Consider the following 15601-nt stretch of genomic DNA (forward strand, 5'->3'; position numbering starts at 1 on the left):
TACATTGGTGTCAGTAATAAATGTGCTCTCAGTGCAAGTGTTTAATTTCACCAACGACCCTGCCTTCGAATTTGAACACACTTGTAGTTTACATGTGACAATATACCACTACATTTTAAATTTAAACAGAATTATAATGTAAGCCAATATTAATAAAACTCTCCGCTGAACTTGTGCTTTGTATCACACTTAAATATCTCCAATTAGATAAATATGATAAGGAAGAGGGTTTTATTATTTCTAGCACAAAAAACAAACTCTACCAACGATTACATTTTTATGAACAGAATACTTTATTCCACTGTATTTTAAAAAATCTTAACAGTTCAATTTGGTACATTCAGACACATCACAAGTCGTTACAAACCTAATACAGCACGTATTCTGGATCATTTTCCAGGGCTCTTGCTGAAAAATCTCTCAACATTTCTTCTCTATTTTAATACCATACAGCAATAAACCGTAAGTCTTTAACATCAAGAGTTTTAGATTTATATCGATAACCAACTGACGAAATCATTTCCAAACTAGTACATTGGTATGATCGACTGTAAATTACACATGACAAAGGCTTGTTGGAAAGCTCTAAACTGGCTAATGTGAGACAGTATAGAAGACAGCTGCAGACAGCTGTGCCACTTATACCTTTATGGACCAAACTGTTGATAACAGTAGTGACAAGTAAGAGACATCAGTGGAGTGTAAATAAATGATATCATTTGAAATCTCCTTACCTTACATAAGAAATATATAATTAATACATTGCACATGCTTGTTACTAACAAACATGTGAGAAAACTGTGCTTTGTGAATTGTGAAATGCTTCCACGCAGATGAAAAAAGAACATGAAAGTGTTGATAGAGAAGGTATCCAGTCTGCTAAATAAACAAAAAAATATAAAGAGAGGAGCAAATCAGACAATTATTCAACATACTTTCGAGACAAGAACCAGTGAAGATTAAAGAAACACTACAAAGTGGCAAGGGGTACCGCAAATAGAACAATACTATGCAAGTAAGCGAGAAAGAACATTAACAAAAAAAACGAAAAAACGAGGTGGCTGAACAGTACACCCTAAGAATAATACAGAAAAACAATATAAAATCAACGTAATCCGTCATAACGCCAATTTGAATGAAGTGGCAATATATAGTCTGCTGTGCCACAAGATGTGCACTTTGTGAATTATTCCAATCAAACTTTCATTACATTTTGATAAAATTTCAAGCTTTCAAAAATATTCTCCTTTTCCTTTGCTAATAATACAATTGTTAAACATATTATTGCGATCAATAGATACAAATGACATACTGATAGCACCTGTATGCCGAGTTTACACTGAAATCTGACTTGTGAATAAGCACCAGGTACTGCCCGGCAGCGAGAGATTTTGATTAACACTCAAATTACTGGTGCCCAGTCATCAACGATGTTAGAGAAATTTAGAATGTGCATTAATGACATTAATAGACACACAGTTTACATATTTCGCTGCACTCCATTTTACTCATTTACACTGATGCTACAGGTGACATAGTTTGTGTCAGTCTAATCTCTTCACAACAGCCACCACTACATTTCTTACATATGGGGATTCTCATTATCTCCCAAAGTTCCTTTCTGGACAAAGACAATCGAGGATATTGTTGGAAGCTTGGCGTCTTGCGTACATTTAATATACTCTTTCCTCAAGAACCTTCTATTCAAAATAAATCTGTTATGAAGTACCACATGTTTAACATGTGCACATTTTGATTACAGAATACAGGTAGATTTAGGTTTTATTTATTTTCATACTATAAAGAAACAGGATGTCATCACAGCCACCGAAAACTTCCAATGTCGGCTACAGTGACATGCCTTCCAGAACTAATACATCTCCTGAATATCTCCACAAAATTAAGATTGTCATACTGTGGAAGACGCACAATCAAAACTTAAATATTCAGCAATTCAGAAGGAAGAAGAAGGAAGCAGGCTGAAGATATTTTCATTATTCAGTTACTTCACAGCAGTGGTTGGCCTCTCTTTGTTATGATGATGATTTTTGGATCTGTCTGCAGAATCTGCTTTCCAACAAACCCTCAGAACTAATATTACAAAGCATTAAGTCAGTTCACAATGCATGTACTAGTCAAGCGTTCTGCCATTGCCATCTGTAGTGCTGATTCCAACATACTGTATAGCTGCTAGTCTTCTAAGAAGAAATACTGACCAGCTCGCTTTTGTTCAGTGTCCTGAAAGTCAAAAGAAACACTTCTTAGGAAAAACTTTAGTTTCAACATACACAATTTTTTTCATTAATAAACAAACCAGTAATTAATCAGCTGCTTTATGGAAAAGATTAGCAATAGACTATAACTAAATGTAAACAGCCTTTTCCGCTAACATTCAATTAACATATCTGAACCAGTATCGTAGGATATAAACCAAGCATATGGACACTCGGACCAAGGGAGGAAGACAGCTCTCAAATACAGTGCTTCCTTAGTCCAGTCAATGATTTTCTGGACATTTCTCAAACTCACAGCCACAGTTTAACCTTTTCATTGCTAGAGATGTTCTCTTTGTATTACATGCTGAGGCAGCTTTTGTTACAGCTGCACCGCTCACCAAATGCTGGTGCCTGCACCAAGAGACAGCATTCCGGCCAGTATAAAATACTTATCATCCGGTTTTTTGAAAAGTGTTAGGTGAAAAAAATTTGATTTTTGCACACTTTACAGTCTGATATTTTCACCTGGTAAAGAACTTAATTTATTTTCGTTATTCATCATATGTACTGCGCTGCATCAAATTAAGTAAAACACTGCACAAAATTCTAAAGAGTTTGCAGAGGTAAAAACGCATTGCATAAACACTGCTTTCCTCATACAGTGCAGTGAATGAAATTTTATTTAAAACTGAGAACAGAATCTCATTTCATTTTTGAGTTAGTGGGTTTTATATCCCAAGGATAGTCCTGCGTGTCATGCCCATTCATTCACGTTAGTCTAATCAATGTACCATTTTAAATCCCCCCCCCCCCCCCTCTCTCTCTCTCTCTCTCTCTCTCTCTCTCTCTCTCTCTCTCTCTCACACACACACACACACACACACACACACACACAAGCCACAAGTTAGTCTAATCAATGTACCATCTTAAATTTCAGTGAAGAATGAAAAAAGTAAATTACATTAAATTCAACTTCTGTAAGAATTTGTTTTATAACGAGATACAACCAAAATCGGTACAGACAACCCAATTATTCAGGTTAACAGCATTTTACTCCTTTAGCTTTGATCAACTCTCAACACATACCTTCACAGAGTTGTTTTTATTGATTCGAGGTCTGTAGTTATTTGGATCTCTCCTAAATGTGATGCCTAAAAGTTCCAGGAATCTGTTCATTCCAGCCAATAAGTTTTGTGGACTGTGTGCTACAGTTTCAATCGATGGTGCTCCTTCAAATACAATGACTCTGTCAGCCAAGTAAGTGGCCATGATGAAATCGTGTTCAACCACAAAACCAGTTTTCTTAGCATGAAGTATGAACCTGCAGAAAACAAAAGAGAAATCAGTGCTGCTGATTTCATAGTTTAAAACTCAGTTAAGCATTAAAAACATAGTGTTTAGGAGTAGTTATAACCACTTAACAATGAATAGAATTTTGTGTGTGTGCGAGCGTGTGCACATGCGCTTTTTTTTTTATTTTTTTATTAGCCCTTCAGAGAACAATCCACGCACAAAGTGACATTTTATATTGCACAACTAATACATCTCTGGTCTCAAAAATGATAAGGTCATTTTATTACAACTACAGCTAGTACATCCACATCAATACTCCAGAAGCCACCATACAGTGCATGGCGGAGAGTACCCTGCACCACTACTAGTCATTTCCTTTCCTATTCCACTCAAAAACAGAACAAGGGAAAAACGACTATCTATATGCCTCCATACAAGCTCTAATTTTTCCTATATTATCTTCAGGGTCCGTACACGCAATGTATGTTGGTGGCAGTAAAATCGTTTGGCAGTCAGATTCAAAGTCTGGTTATCTACATTGATACAATAGAAATTTTCAAAAAGAATGTCACGTTCCCTTAGGGATTCCCATTTGAGTTCCCCATGCTTCTCCAAAACATTAGCATGTTGTTCTAACCTACCGATAATAAATCTAGCAGTCCGTTTCTGAATTGTTTCGATGTCCTCCTTCAATCCGACCTGCACCAGTGTCCTAAGTGCGGTCTCCTTTACAGGTGACCCACTTTTTCCTAAAATTCTCCAAATAAACCAAAGTGTACCATTCACCTTACCTACCACAGTTCCCACATTCTCATTACATTTCATATCGCTTGGCAATGTTACGCCCAGATATTTAAACAACTTTACTGTGTCACGCAGGACACTCGTAATACTGTACCAGAACATTACATGTTTGTCTTTCCTACTCATCCACATTAACTTACATTTTTCCACATTTAGAGCTAGCTGCCATTCATCACACAAACTAGAAATTTTGTCTAAGTCGTCTTGTATCTTCCAACAGTCACTCAACTTTGACACCCTACCGTACGCCACAGCATCATCAGCAAACAACTGCATATTGCTGCCCACCCTGTCCACCAAATCATTTGTGTATATAGACAACGACAGCACTCATATCACCCTTCTCCGGGGCAGTCTTGATGATACCCTTGTCTGATGAAAATGGCACTATTCTGTTCCTAACGAAGTGGTTCTATAGAAACATTTACCTTTTTATAACTTTTGCAGCCACAAGACGTTGCTCAGAATCTAGATATGCTGATGGTTCATCTATGAGATAAACATCAGCAGGTTTACCAAGACAAAGTGCTAGAGCAACACGCTGCAGTTCTCCTCCCGACAAGTTCTGAACTTCCTGATCCATTATATCATCCATTCTCAAAGGCTTCATGACGTCAGTCACAAACTGCATGAACAAAAAGTACACGATTATAAACTTGAAGTTCAAAATATGTAAGCATAAATTAGCTGAAAATATGTAAGAATCAATAAAAACACTATTTAGAACACAAAAGCACATGCCATATTTATTTGACAATATCAGATAATCCCTTTTTTTAAAGGGACTCCTTGAGAAATTTTTATTTTTGTGTGTTATGACAAATCAAATTTAAAATGTGTAATTAAAGTATCTTAACATCTGGCTAAAAAGTTAACATTGCCCATAATAAACATCTGTGTTTTCCTAGATAGATTATATGATGATGATACGCAATGGTTTTTCATCAAAAGCCACAGTAAATCATTGGGCTAGTGTTCTTCTGCACTAGTACATAAGTCCCATCCTCTGCATTGTCAAACATCAGCTTGTACTCGCTTTGAACTCTGGTAAGTATGCAGTCAGAAAATTCTTCTTTACCTCCAGCAACTTTATTCACATTATTTCTTGAATAACTTGGAATCCTTAATTGTGTCTCTCACTGACTTAATGAACAACCAGGTGCTCTAATTAATGAAATCTTTCCCAATTTGGTCCCCTGAGAGTTTCACATGTAGAACCAGCTTTCTTCATTTGACAGCACCTTCACTTTGTGACATCAAATTTGCTTCATGCTGTACAGTTGTGACCTCTGCATCATGAATAACCATTAAGTTAAAGTTAGTTTTGTATTGTCTGCATGAGCCATTTGTCAGCAGCATACACTTGGCTCTATGTTTCTCAACAGAGTCACTGCTGTGATTTACATCCATGATAAAACGCTACAACTTCCCATTCTTGCAACATTATGCAAACTGAATAACAATAATAATACGTTACCCTCTGGGAGCCTCTGCTGAATTGGCAGAAGTCTGACCACTTTGGGCTAACAGTGCTCTTCATCATTGGTCACAAACCTTGGAAAGTAACAATGCTGTCTAGCAGTGGCTGGTTTAGTGCTATTGTTATACTTCTTGTTTCATTTATTATGCCACATTTTGGGCATTGTATATGAACATATTCATGTTAGAATTGATTTGTCCACTGTTGAAATGTATACCATTGCTGAGTATTTGTTCATTCACAAAGTCAGTTCAGTTCAGACTACATTTAGATTCAAGTGAACAGCAGTTTAAATGTGTAGATGTTCACAAAAAGCTAGGTACATAGGATGCATCATAGTTAGCAGCATGACAAAATTTTCTGCACCTTACCACTACCCTACTCACATTCAGCCATGCTGGTGCCACTGCACCCCTCCAACCCTTCTGAAATGGCCAAACCTGCATGTGACAGCTACCAAAGCTTCATCTGTGAATGTAAGACAACCCCTATACTAAGCTATTACACAACATAAGAACACTGACCTCAGCAACCAAAGATTTGTCAGCAAATATACAATGAGCCTGTATTTTTGAAATGATGAATTTAGGAAGAAACCTCATAATAGTTGGGTAAATATAGTATTTATCATCAGCCAAGAAACTACTTAAGATTAAAGCAAATAACTTTCTGAATTTTTTTACAATAACTGTTTCAACTAATGGGAGGGGGGGGGGGGGGGGGGGGGGGGGGGGGGGAACCAGGAAATCTAATACAATACATAAAGCGACCAAAAATTAAAATAATTTCAAATCCTGAATCACAGAACACACAGGTTGCAAGTTAGGAGTTCACTACCAACCCTTTTACACAATTTGTACCTTGGCAAGATGCACCATAATACGTCTGTACAGCTCACTACCCACACGCAAAACATCAAAATTGAGAGAGAGAGAGAGAGAGGGGAACAGCACAGTTATTATTATATTAAAAGAATCCCAAAGTTAACACTTACCAACAAATTACAGCATATTTCTGGTAACTTGTTAGGAAAGTTCTAGAATGTATTGAAATTTAATCACGAGATAGCTGGCATATAACGGTGTTCAAGATACATAACTATGAAAGTTCTGAACCCCAAAACAGTTTTTAAAATATAATAGAACAGGAAAGTATATTCATTATCTGCACAACATGATCAAAAAGCTATTTGCTCAACGAATCTAATGAGAAGATGCTGAGCATCTGTTCTGTACCAGATAACAACCTGCAACTCATATCCCCAAGGGGTCCCCAATATGCTCTACAATTTTTAGATCCAGTTACCTTGCTGGTCAGACCAAGCAGTCAACAGCTGGAGGCCTGCATGTAAGACTCATTAAACGTAGCACCTCAATGTGGACAGGCCTGCAGTAAGCCATCCTTGACCTATGGGTGTTATTCCTCTGAACACCAACAAGACAGAGAAAGTCTGTACATGCAGACAATACGATACCTCCCCACACCCATCACCTATCAAATGGATCTTTTTCAATAATGTTCCAGTGACTATATCAGCTACCACATTCCAAGAAATGACACTTTCTGAAAAAAATTTAATACTGCTTAATGTATGACTGGTATATGGCATAGGTCCAAATAATTTTGTGTGTGTGTGTGTGTGTGTGTGGTGTGTGTGTGTGTGTGTGTGCGCGCGCGCTACTTTCCTGGCCAGATTTAACACTTCTGGGTTTATGAGGAAACATTAACAATTACACAGATTGCTGATCATTCTCCTTCCATTTCTCTTTTCCCCTATTGTGCTTAACTTTTAGACATGTGTGAGGATTATGGCCCCGAGATGTAAGACAGGATACCAGAACTTAATGCTCAACTGAATCCAACACTGCCCTGTGAGGCATAGAAACTCACATGCACAGGTAGTAAAAGCTGACCAGCATGTGGCGCTACTGTAATGTGGTTGTGCCTTGTTCTGTCACCTGTGCAAGTCATTCACCCAACCCCCTGCCCTCAGGCACTCCTGCTGTGGTATATGGTCACATAGGCTATGGCCCATTTCCTCAAATAACTGTGCATGAGCTGTTTTCCCACCACTGTCTGCAAGCACTTTGCAAAAGATGTGCGAGCACTCTAAGTGGAACAATCTCATCTAGACATTTGATGCAATCTTACAAGACACCCCTTGAGTGCGAGGTCACAATCTCAATCTTTCATAAGCCTCCTACGAAAGCGCTGTGTAAACAACGACGACAGGAAAAATATTAGCTGCTAGTGATTCATCATGTGCATCAGGAGGGCGACAGAAAATGTGCCTGGGAGGTGCAGAGATCAACCTCCTATGGGAAGAATGTATTACACTTCACAAAATGGATACAGCTGACATTCAAGAAATGTTCAAAATAGAGCATTAACTTGTACTACGAAGAACAAATAAAAAATAGCATGCCACAGGAATCACAAAGGTTCACACCATCACAATTGATGGGGAACTCCTTGGGAGTTACAAACCGTGCAGGACTCTCCACTTTTAAAAAATGCAGATAGAATTGTATGGGTGTAACAGGGTGATGAGCACTGATGGAACGTGATGACATGCAACCAAATGCAAAACGCTGTCATGAGCTTATCCTGAAACTGGCTACTCTTTAAGGTGTAGCTGCAGATACTGCAATAATATATTTTATAGACACGGAGGGGGGGAGGGGGGGGGGAGGGGGGGGGGGGGGGGAAGGCTTCGAGAAGCTGAATTTGTCTAGTGGTTCCAGGAATCAAGCAAAAGTAAGTTTCTTGGCCAGCTATTGACCAAAATCAGTGCCTATACCATAGTAGTAGTTATATTACACCCATTTTCCCACTCATACTTGCTGTGACACAAATTCCGTACTGCCCTTGCAAGATCATGCACAGGAGAAAGAATCTACGAGTGCAGTACCTCCAACTTCTCGCAGCACAATAAATAACTTACCAGCCACTTTACTACCCAGATTAACAGTCTGCATAATTTTATACAGAATGTGTTTAAGGCACTAATGTTAAGTTTATTTTGAAATAGCTCTCTTGGTACCTCTAATTCCCAGGGTTCCTTTCATATGCACTTCCTCTTCAAATCAAGATCAGTCAGAGTGGAAAACAAATTTCTTACTGAATGATAGTATAATTTTGTTTATCTCATCTAAAAATTTTTGGGCCGATTCAACAGTTTCCTGTGCATCGTAAAGTTAATGCTTTGTTTGAAATTTCGTTGTCTTAGTTTTCGTAATCTGTATCACTGTTTGAAGTTATGCAAGTATCCACTGGTTCCCTTGAAATCACTGTAACCTATGTCACATGCAATTTGATATGCATAACGTAGTATGTCAGTATCATGCACATGCTGTAAATTTTATCGAGCATCCTTAAAATCCACAAACACCAGTTTTATAACAAGTGCACCTTGTCTTCCCTTTAATATCCATCATTCTTCTTATGCACTACATGGTCATGTTGCTGTGGACTTATTCAAAATCTGTTCATAAATGTTTTTTACTATGCTGCATGTGATCTTCCATGTACATAATTATGTTTAGTACACACTTTCTGAACAACTATTGCCCTTCACTACCTTTCACTGCAGACCAGATTTGTGGCTCCCTGTCCAACAAGGATGATAAACTACATTGCTCAACCCCTGTTTCAATATCATTTTCACTTGTTAACCACACATCATCATCATCATCATCATCATCATCATCATCATCATCATCATCATCATCATCATCCTACTCCTCATGTACAATGTATGCACTGTGTATACACCACCACACATTCCACAGAGTCATCTTACAGAAACACTAATCTTTCTATCTGCCAATTATTTCTCACTCCGCAAAATTCCTTGGGTTCCTTTCCAACAAAATGTGGACTTCAGAACTGTTGTTGTTGTTGTTGTTGTTGTTGATATAATGCAATGTTTGCTTTATTTGTCATTGCCATTGCTCTGCTTTGTAACACCACCACTAGCACTGTAGCACTGTTGTGGGTTACACATCGACTAAGCAGTTGAACTACGCTCCATATTCTCACAATAGGGTATCTCCAGTCCCACCTCCATGTTGCTATTACCAGCCAATATTTGGTTCCATGGGGACACTGAATGCCGTAAACACCACTGGTCTTTTGCGACCTTGCACTCAAGGGTTTCTTTGTTAGTAGCCACACTGTCCCCTTTCATGTCTTTGCAACATGGAGAATGTTTACACCACAAGCATTTCATTGAGACATACACTGAGGAGACAAAAGTCATGGGATACCTCTTAATACTGTGTCAGACCTCTTTCTGCCTGGTGTAGAGCAGAAACTATGTGGCATGGACTCAACAAGTCGCTGGAAGTCCCCTGCAGAAATACTGAGCCATGATGCCTCTACTGCCGTCCACAATTGTGAAAGTGTTGCCAGAGCAGGATTGTGTGCACAAACTGATCTCTTGATTGATGATGAGGTCCCATAATACTCCGAGGAGCGTAGGGGACGATGCGGGAGACCCGCACCGCCATACTAGGCAAGGTCCTAGCGGAGGTGGTTTGCCTTTGCCTTCCTCTGGCCATAATGGGGCTGGATGATGATGATGATGATTAAGACTACACAGCAACATTCAGTCATCTCGAGGCAGGAAAAATCCCTGACCCCGTCGGGAATCGAACCCGGGACCCCGTGCGCGGGAAGCAAGAACGCTACCACAAGACCACGAGCTGTGGATGACCTCTTGGTTAAGTCCCATAAATGTCTGATGGGATTCGTGTCAGGCAATCTGGGTGGCCAAACCATTTGCTCAATCTGTCCACAATGTTCTTCAAACCAACTATGAAAAATTTTGGCCTGGCGATATTGCGCATTGTCATCTACAAAAATGTGATTGATGTTTGGGAGCACTGAGTCTATGAATGGCTGCAAATGGTCTCCAGTAGCTGAACATTACCGATGACCCACTCAATTCCATGTAAAAATAGCCCATGCTAGTATGGTGCCACCACCAGCTTGCACAGTGCCTTACTGACTACCTGGGTCCATGGCTTCTTGGGGTCTGCACCACACACTAACCATACCAACTGAAATTGGGACTCATCTGACCACATCACAGTTTTCCAGTTGTCTTGGGTCCAACACGTCTGGTCACGAGCGCAGGAGAGGCACTGCAGGCAATGTTGTGCTGTTAGCAAAGACATTCATGTCAGTCATCCGCTGCCCAATTCATTAATGCCATATTTCACTGCATTGTTCTTAACAGATATGTTTATCGTACGTCCCACATTGATTTCTGCAATTATTTCACACATTGTTGCTTTTCTGTTGGCATTAACAACTTTACGTAAATGCCGCTGTCTTCTGTCATTAAGTAAAGGCCATTGGTCTCTATGTTGTCTGTGGTGAGGTGTAATGCCTAACTTTGGTATTCTTGGCACACTGTTGACACTGTGGATCTCAGAATATTGAATTCCTGAAGGATTTCTGAAGTAGAATGTCTCTGGCATCTAACTCCAACTACCATTCTCTGTTCAACATCTGTTAATTCCCATCATGCAGCCATAACCATCTCGGAAATTTTTCTACATGAATCACCTGGGTACAAATGACAGCTCTGCCAATACACTGCCCTTTTATACATTGTGTAAACAATACTATCACCATATGTATATGTGCATACCATTATCCCATGACTTTAGTCACCTCAGTTGAATACTGTGAAAGGAAGCTCTTTACAAGTGAACAGTACAACAATTTTAATGAAGATCAATTTGTCTGTTTGTTTGTAAAGGAGGAATTTACTGAGAAACATAGTTGTCATAATTTTAATAATGTATTAAAGATTATATGCTGGCAGTAAATTAGGCCCGAAACAGCTGATGTCTACATAAAAAAAGGTGCACAACCTTACAGTGTGGGGTCACAGTTTTCACTTAAGTCATGGAAAGTTATTTGTATCAAGATTGGTATAATATTTGTCAGTGAACAAAACTGTTCAGAGCACACACTACCTATTGTCTTTAAGAGAACCAGGACTTCCTCTTGAAAAGAGGATCAGTAGTATGTGTATACAACACTACCAGCAAGAATATAAATAGAAAATTTGCACCAGAAGAGGGACTGATGACCTCAGAAGTTAAGTCCCATAGTGCTCAGAGCCATTTTGCACCAGAAGAATATAGTCCCCACTCCCCTCCCCTCCCCTCCCAGATGGAAGAGAGGGGTAGGAGGAATCGTCACTTATTCCTCATACAGATTCAGGATTATTATCTCTATGAGTTCCCAGTTTTGTTTCACAATGGAACAAATGCCTCAAAACCCGTAAGATGTGCGAATACATGCAACTTACGTGTGAGTTCCACATTAACTTGCCTAATTGTACAGTTCACTATATTAAAAACTGTTCTCTTGCTGGAATTATTGCAGGATGAAAAAATACTTCAACAGCAAGTGTTGAGAAATTGGTATTACAACAAGAAATAATAATACCATCACAAAGTTTTACTGGAGCCACCCAACACCACCCACCACCATTTTGAATTTATTCCATATTATGCTTTTTACTTGTTAAAAGTTACTGCACAGTGTCAAACTACTGAGGATAAAACTAACCTGTGGGTGAACGTATGAATCTCTTATTTTTTCATGAAGTAGTTGACGAACAATTCCCTGTGATTTTGGACTGATTTTTTGAGGTTTGTAACTTATATGTAGCTGGGGCACTGAACCTGAAAGAAAATTAATGAAATACACAAGGTAAATTAAATAATTTTGGGCATAAGGAACTTAGTTATTTTGTCAATTTAAATGTAATTATTCTACACTGAAACAATGTTAACATACACATTTTCAGAAGATTTTATTACTTTAATGCGTACAAAGAGGAAAGTAAAACTAGGATTGTGCTGATATAACTAACTGTAGTACTCTTATCAAATTAGTGAGAGCCACGAGGACCCTAAGAGTAGTGCATCATTCCTCCAAGAATACGCACTAATTACCGACAGAAATAGCCACTATATAAAATTTGTGTATTGGCTCTGGTTTAATATTTTACATGGTTCTGTGTGAAAGCAATCAGAAACTACCTTTTCACCACGTTTAGCAGTTTTCCTATATTTTCATCATTGCAAGGGCTAGTTATAGAAGTATCTTTCACCAGGTACATGTGGCTATGGAGTGTGGCAGTTTTGCGATCTTTTTTCTTACTGTCATGTGGTCTCATAAGATTCCCAATCCAGCATCAAACAGTCACTTGGTGGTGAGTGGCTAGGGTGTTGTTAATGGTCAAAAGGCTAAACTGATACTTTTAATTAATAGGTTTGAGGCATTCCCTTCCAATGATAATCCAATTGCTCCACAGGTGAAACACAAGGCTGTTAGCTGTAGGAAACTTATGTTAGGCTGACAAGAGTGCATCCTAGGGAAATATTGGAGGGAAACAAATAAAATGTGCACTGTGTCTGTATCCCATAAGGAGTTGTCTGCCAGATGGAAGAGGCCAACCAAAGAGGAATTGAGGGAGGCTTGTCACTGCTATCATCAGTAGAAAAAATGTGTTACTGAGATCTGAGACCACTGTGTGTTCTTTCCATAGACACAGAAGTGATGACAACTAGCCTCACTATTGGGGCTTCAGTCAGCACAGCTGTTTATTGGCAGCACCATTCCAAGAAATGATCACGGTCTACTGGCACTGAGCCAAGTGGTGCATCAAAGCCAGAAACTGCCAGTTCTGTGTTGAAATCAACTGTATGTTTCTCAGTCTGCACTACAGTGTGGAGACTGGTCACGTCAAATGTGTGCTAGACAGTGAAAAGGCCAGTCGGAATGCACACAGCATTTTTTTTTTTTAGACAAAATTCCAAAATCTACATACAAATACATATATTTTAATATTTACACTCTCCAAATTTGCTGCCCAATATGTTCTAACAAATGCTTCTCTAACAGTGGGCTAGAAAACAATTTATTAGAACATATTGCACAGCAAATAAGGACAGTGTAAATATTGAAACATTAGATGTTAACTGTTGGAAAATTTTCAGCAAATACTCAACAAAGAAGCTGAATCTACATTATACTAGACATTTCATTGGTTGAAAACTCAATCTATTCATTATTAGGATTTTCAACAAGCCATGGAACACATATTGGGGAGATAGATTAGATTCCACTGTAGAAGAAGCATTTATAGCAACAAGTAGGAAAATTTCTGAAAAATGGCATTCTGTAGAATTAAGGCATAAATGAGACACACAAAGAAATAAATTGAGCCTCAAGAGAAGGTGCCATGTAGGTGTCAAACAAATGCATAAAAAAATTTTACTTCTTGGAAGGCACATTTGTAAAAACCAAATTTATTAAACTTACAGAATAACAGCTACAACATTCAACACAACAGCTTTGTGCATGCATTCACTTTTAATTTGAGGAAAGCACTACCTTTTTTTCTTTTTCTTTCTTTCTTTTTTTTTTTTTTTTTTTTTTTTTTTTTTTTTTTTTTTTTTTTTTAAAAAAAAAGAAACAATTTCCAACTGCCAGAAACGAAGTTTCATTTTAGTTAAACCACAGCCTGAACACTGCTTCCTCTGCATATGTATGAGCTTGTACTAAATTGGTGGTAGAGCACACACTAACTATATTTCATGGGTCAGATGAGATATCTCACCCCAACAGTGTGACATTACATAATTAATAATGTTAAAGTGTTGCCACAGTGCCAAAGTAAACCACTTATTTTTTTCCCAGGGCACATGGTTTCATGTAGTCAAACTTATCCCTTCTGGAACCTTACACACTATTACAACTGCATTAGATGAAGTAAAACCCCATTGTCTTTACACAAAAATATAATATGGCACACTTTCTAAAGGCATGATAGAAATTGCTCTTCATTTCTGTCATTCATGTAATACATTTCACTCCAACATCTCTTATACCACTTAAATTAAACAACACAGTACAAGTCAGTCAAATTATGACACAAATGTACATTTGTCGTCAATCTCGGTGATAAGTAACAAGTGTACTGACACCAAAACTTAATTGGCATTTGTGGAGTATCTTCTCTACAAAAATACAAACGTAGGAGAATATGTGATTTGTACTGTAAGAAAATTATCTGACCAGAGTCAAATGACCTCTTACTCCATTTCTTTCACCTGTTTACTTATCAGTCACTATTTCTGCCTGAAATAAAATTTTTCCGGTGTATGACTACATCTTGACACTAGATCAACCTTTTGGCCACTTTCAGCAGTTGCCTAAATGATGGTCTAGACAACAATATGACAATATTGTCATGTATCCAGAACAGTTTTACTCAATATGACAACTGACACATAAGCCTAGAGTTGGACAACATTCTCATGCTCACGAGGAGTTCATTTAATGTTTGATGCACAAATCAATGTTGCAATCACAGTATTAAGTACTAACCTGAACCATTATCAGGCCGAAGCTTTCCTGCCAACAACCTGATAAATGTAGTTTTACCAGTTCCATTCTCCCCAAGTAGCACTAGAATTTCTGAATCTGAGAATTGCCCTCGTTCAATACTTAAATGAAAGTTTCCCATTCTCATATACATTGGTGGATATTCATAATGGTTCATCCGTTTAACTTCCTCCTCTGTTGCAGATTCTGCCACTTTGAAGACAAGCGACTCATCCCGAAAACGTAAGTTCTCCGTTGGCACAAAACCATCAAGGAAAATATTTATTCCTGCAATGAAACAGCATAAAATGGAATATGAAGACGTCAAACACTTTAAAGACATTAAGGAATGGAGACTCCAGGTTGGAATATAAACAATTTAAGGAGAAGA

At 38.3% G+C, this 15601-nt stretch overlaps 1 protein-coding gene across 1 annotated transcript in view; it reads right to left on the reverse strand.

Annotated features, from left to right (window-relative positions):
• Window positions 1–269: 269 nt before the first annotated feature.
• The window catches only part of LOC126469874 (protein Pixie), a 60591-nt gene continuing 45259 nt past the window's right edge, over window positions 270–15601 (reverse strand). The window contains exons 7-11 of the mRNA XM_050097197.1: window positions 15214–15498; window positions 12385–12500; window positions 4742–4938; window positions 3303–3537; window positions 270–2238 (exon numbers count right to left, since the gene is read on the reverse strand). Of these exons, the coding sequence (XP_049953154.1) occupies window positions 2191–2238; window positions 3303–3537; window positions 4742–4938; window positions 12385–12500; window positions 15214–15498 (881 nt within the window). The 3' untranslated portion in view covers window positions 270–2190. The remainder of the gene's footprint in view (window positions 2239–3302; window positions 3538–4741; window positions 4939–12384; window positions 12501–15213; window positions 15499–15601) is intronic.

This window comes from Schistocerca serialis, chromosome 3 (genome assembly GCF_023864345.2).
Source record: "Schistocerca serialis cubense isolate TAMUIC-IGC-003099 chromosome 3, iqSchSeri2.2, whole genome shotgun sequence".
Lineage (NCBI taxonomy): Eukaryota > Metazoa > Arthropoda > Insecta > Orthoptera > Acrididae > Schistocerca > Schistocerca serialis.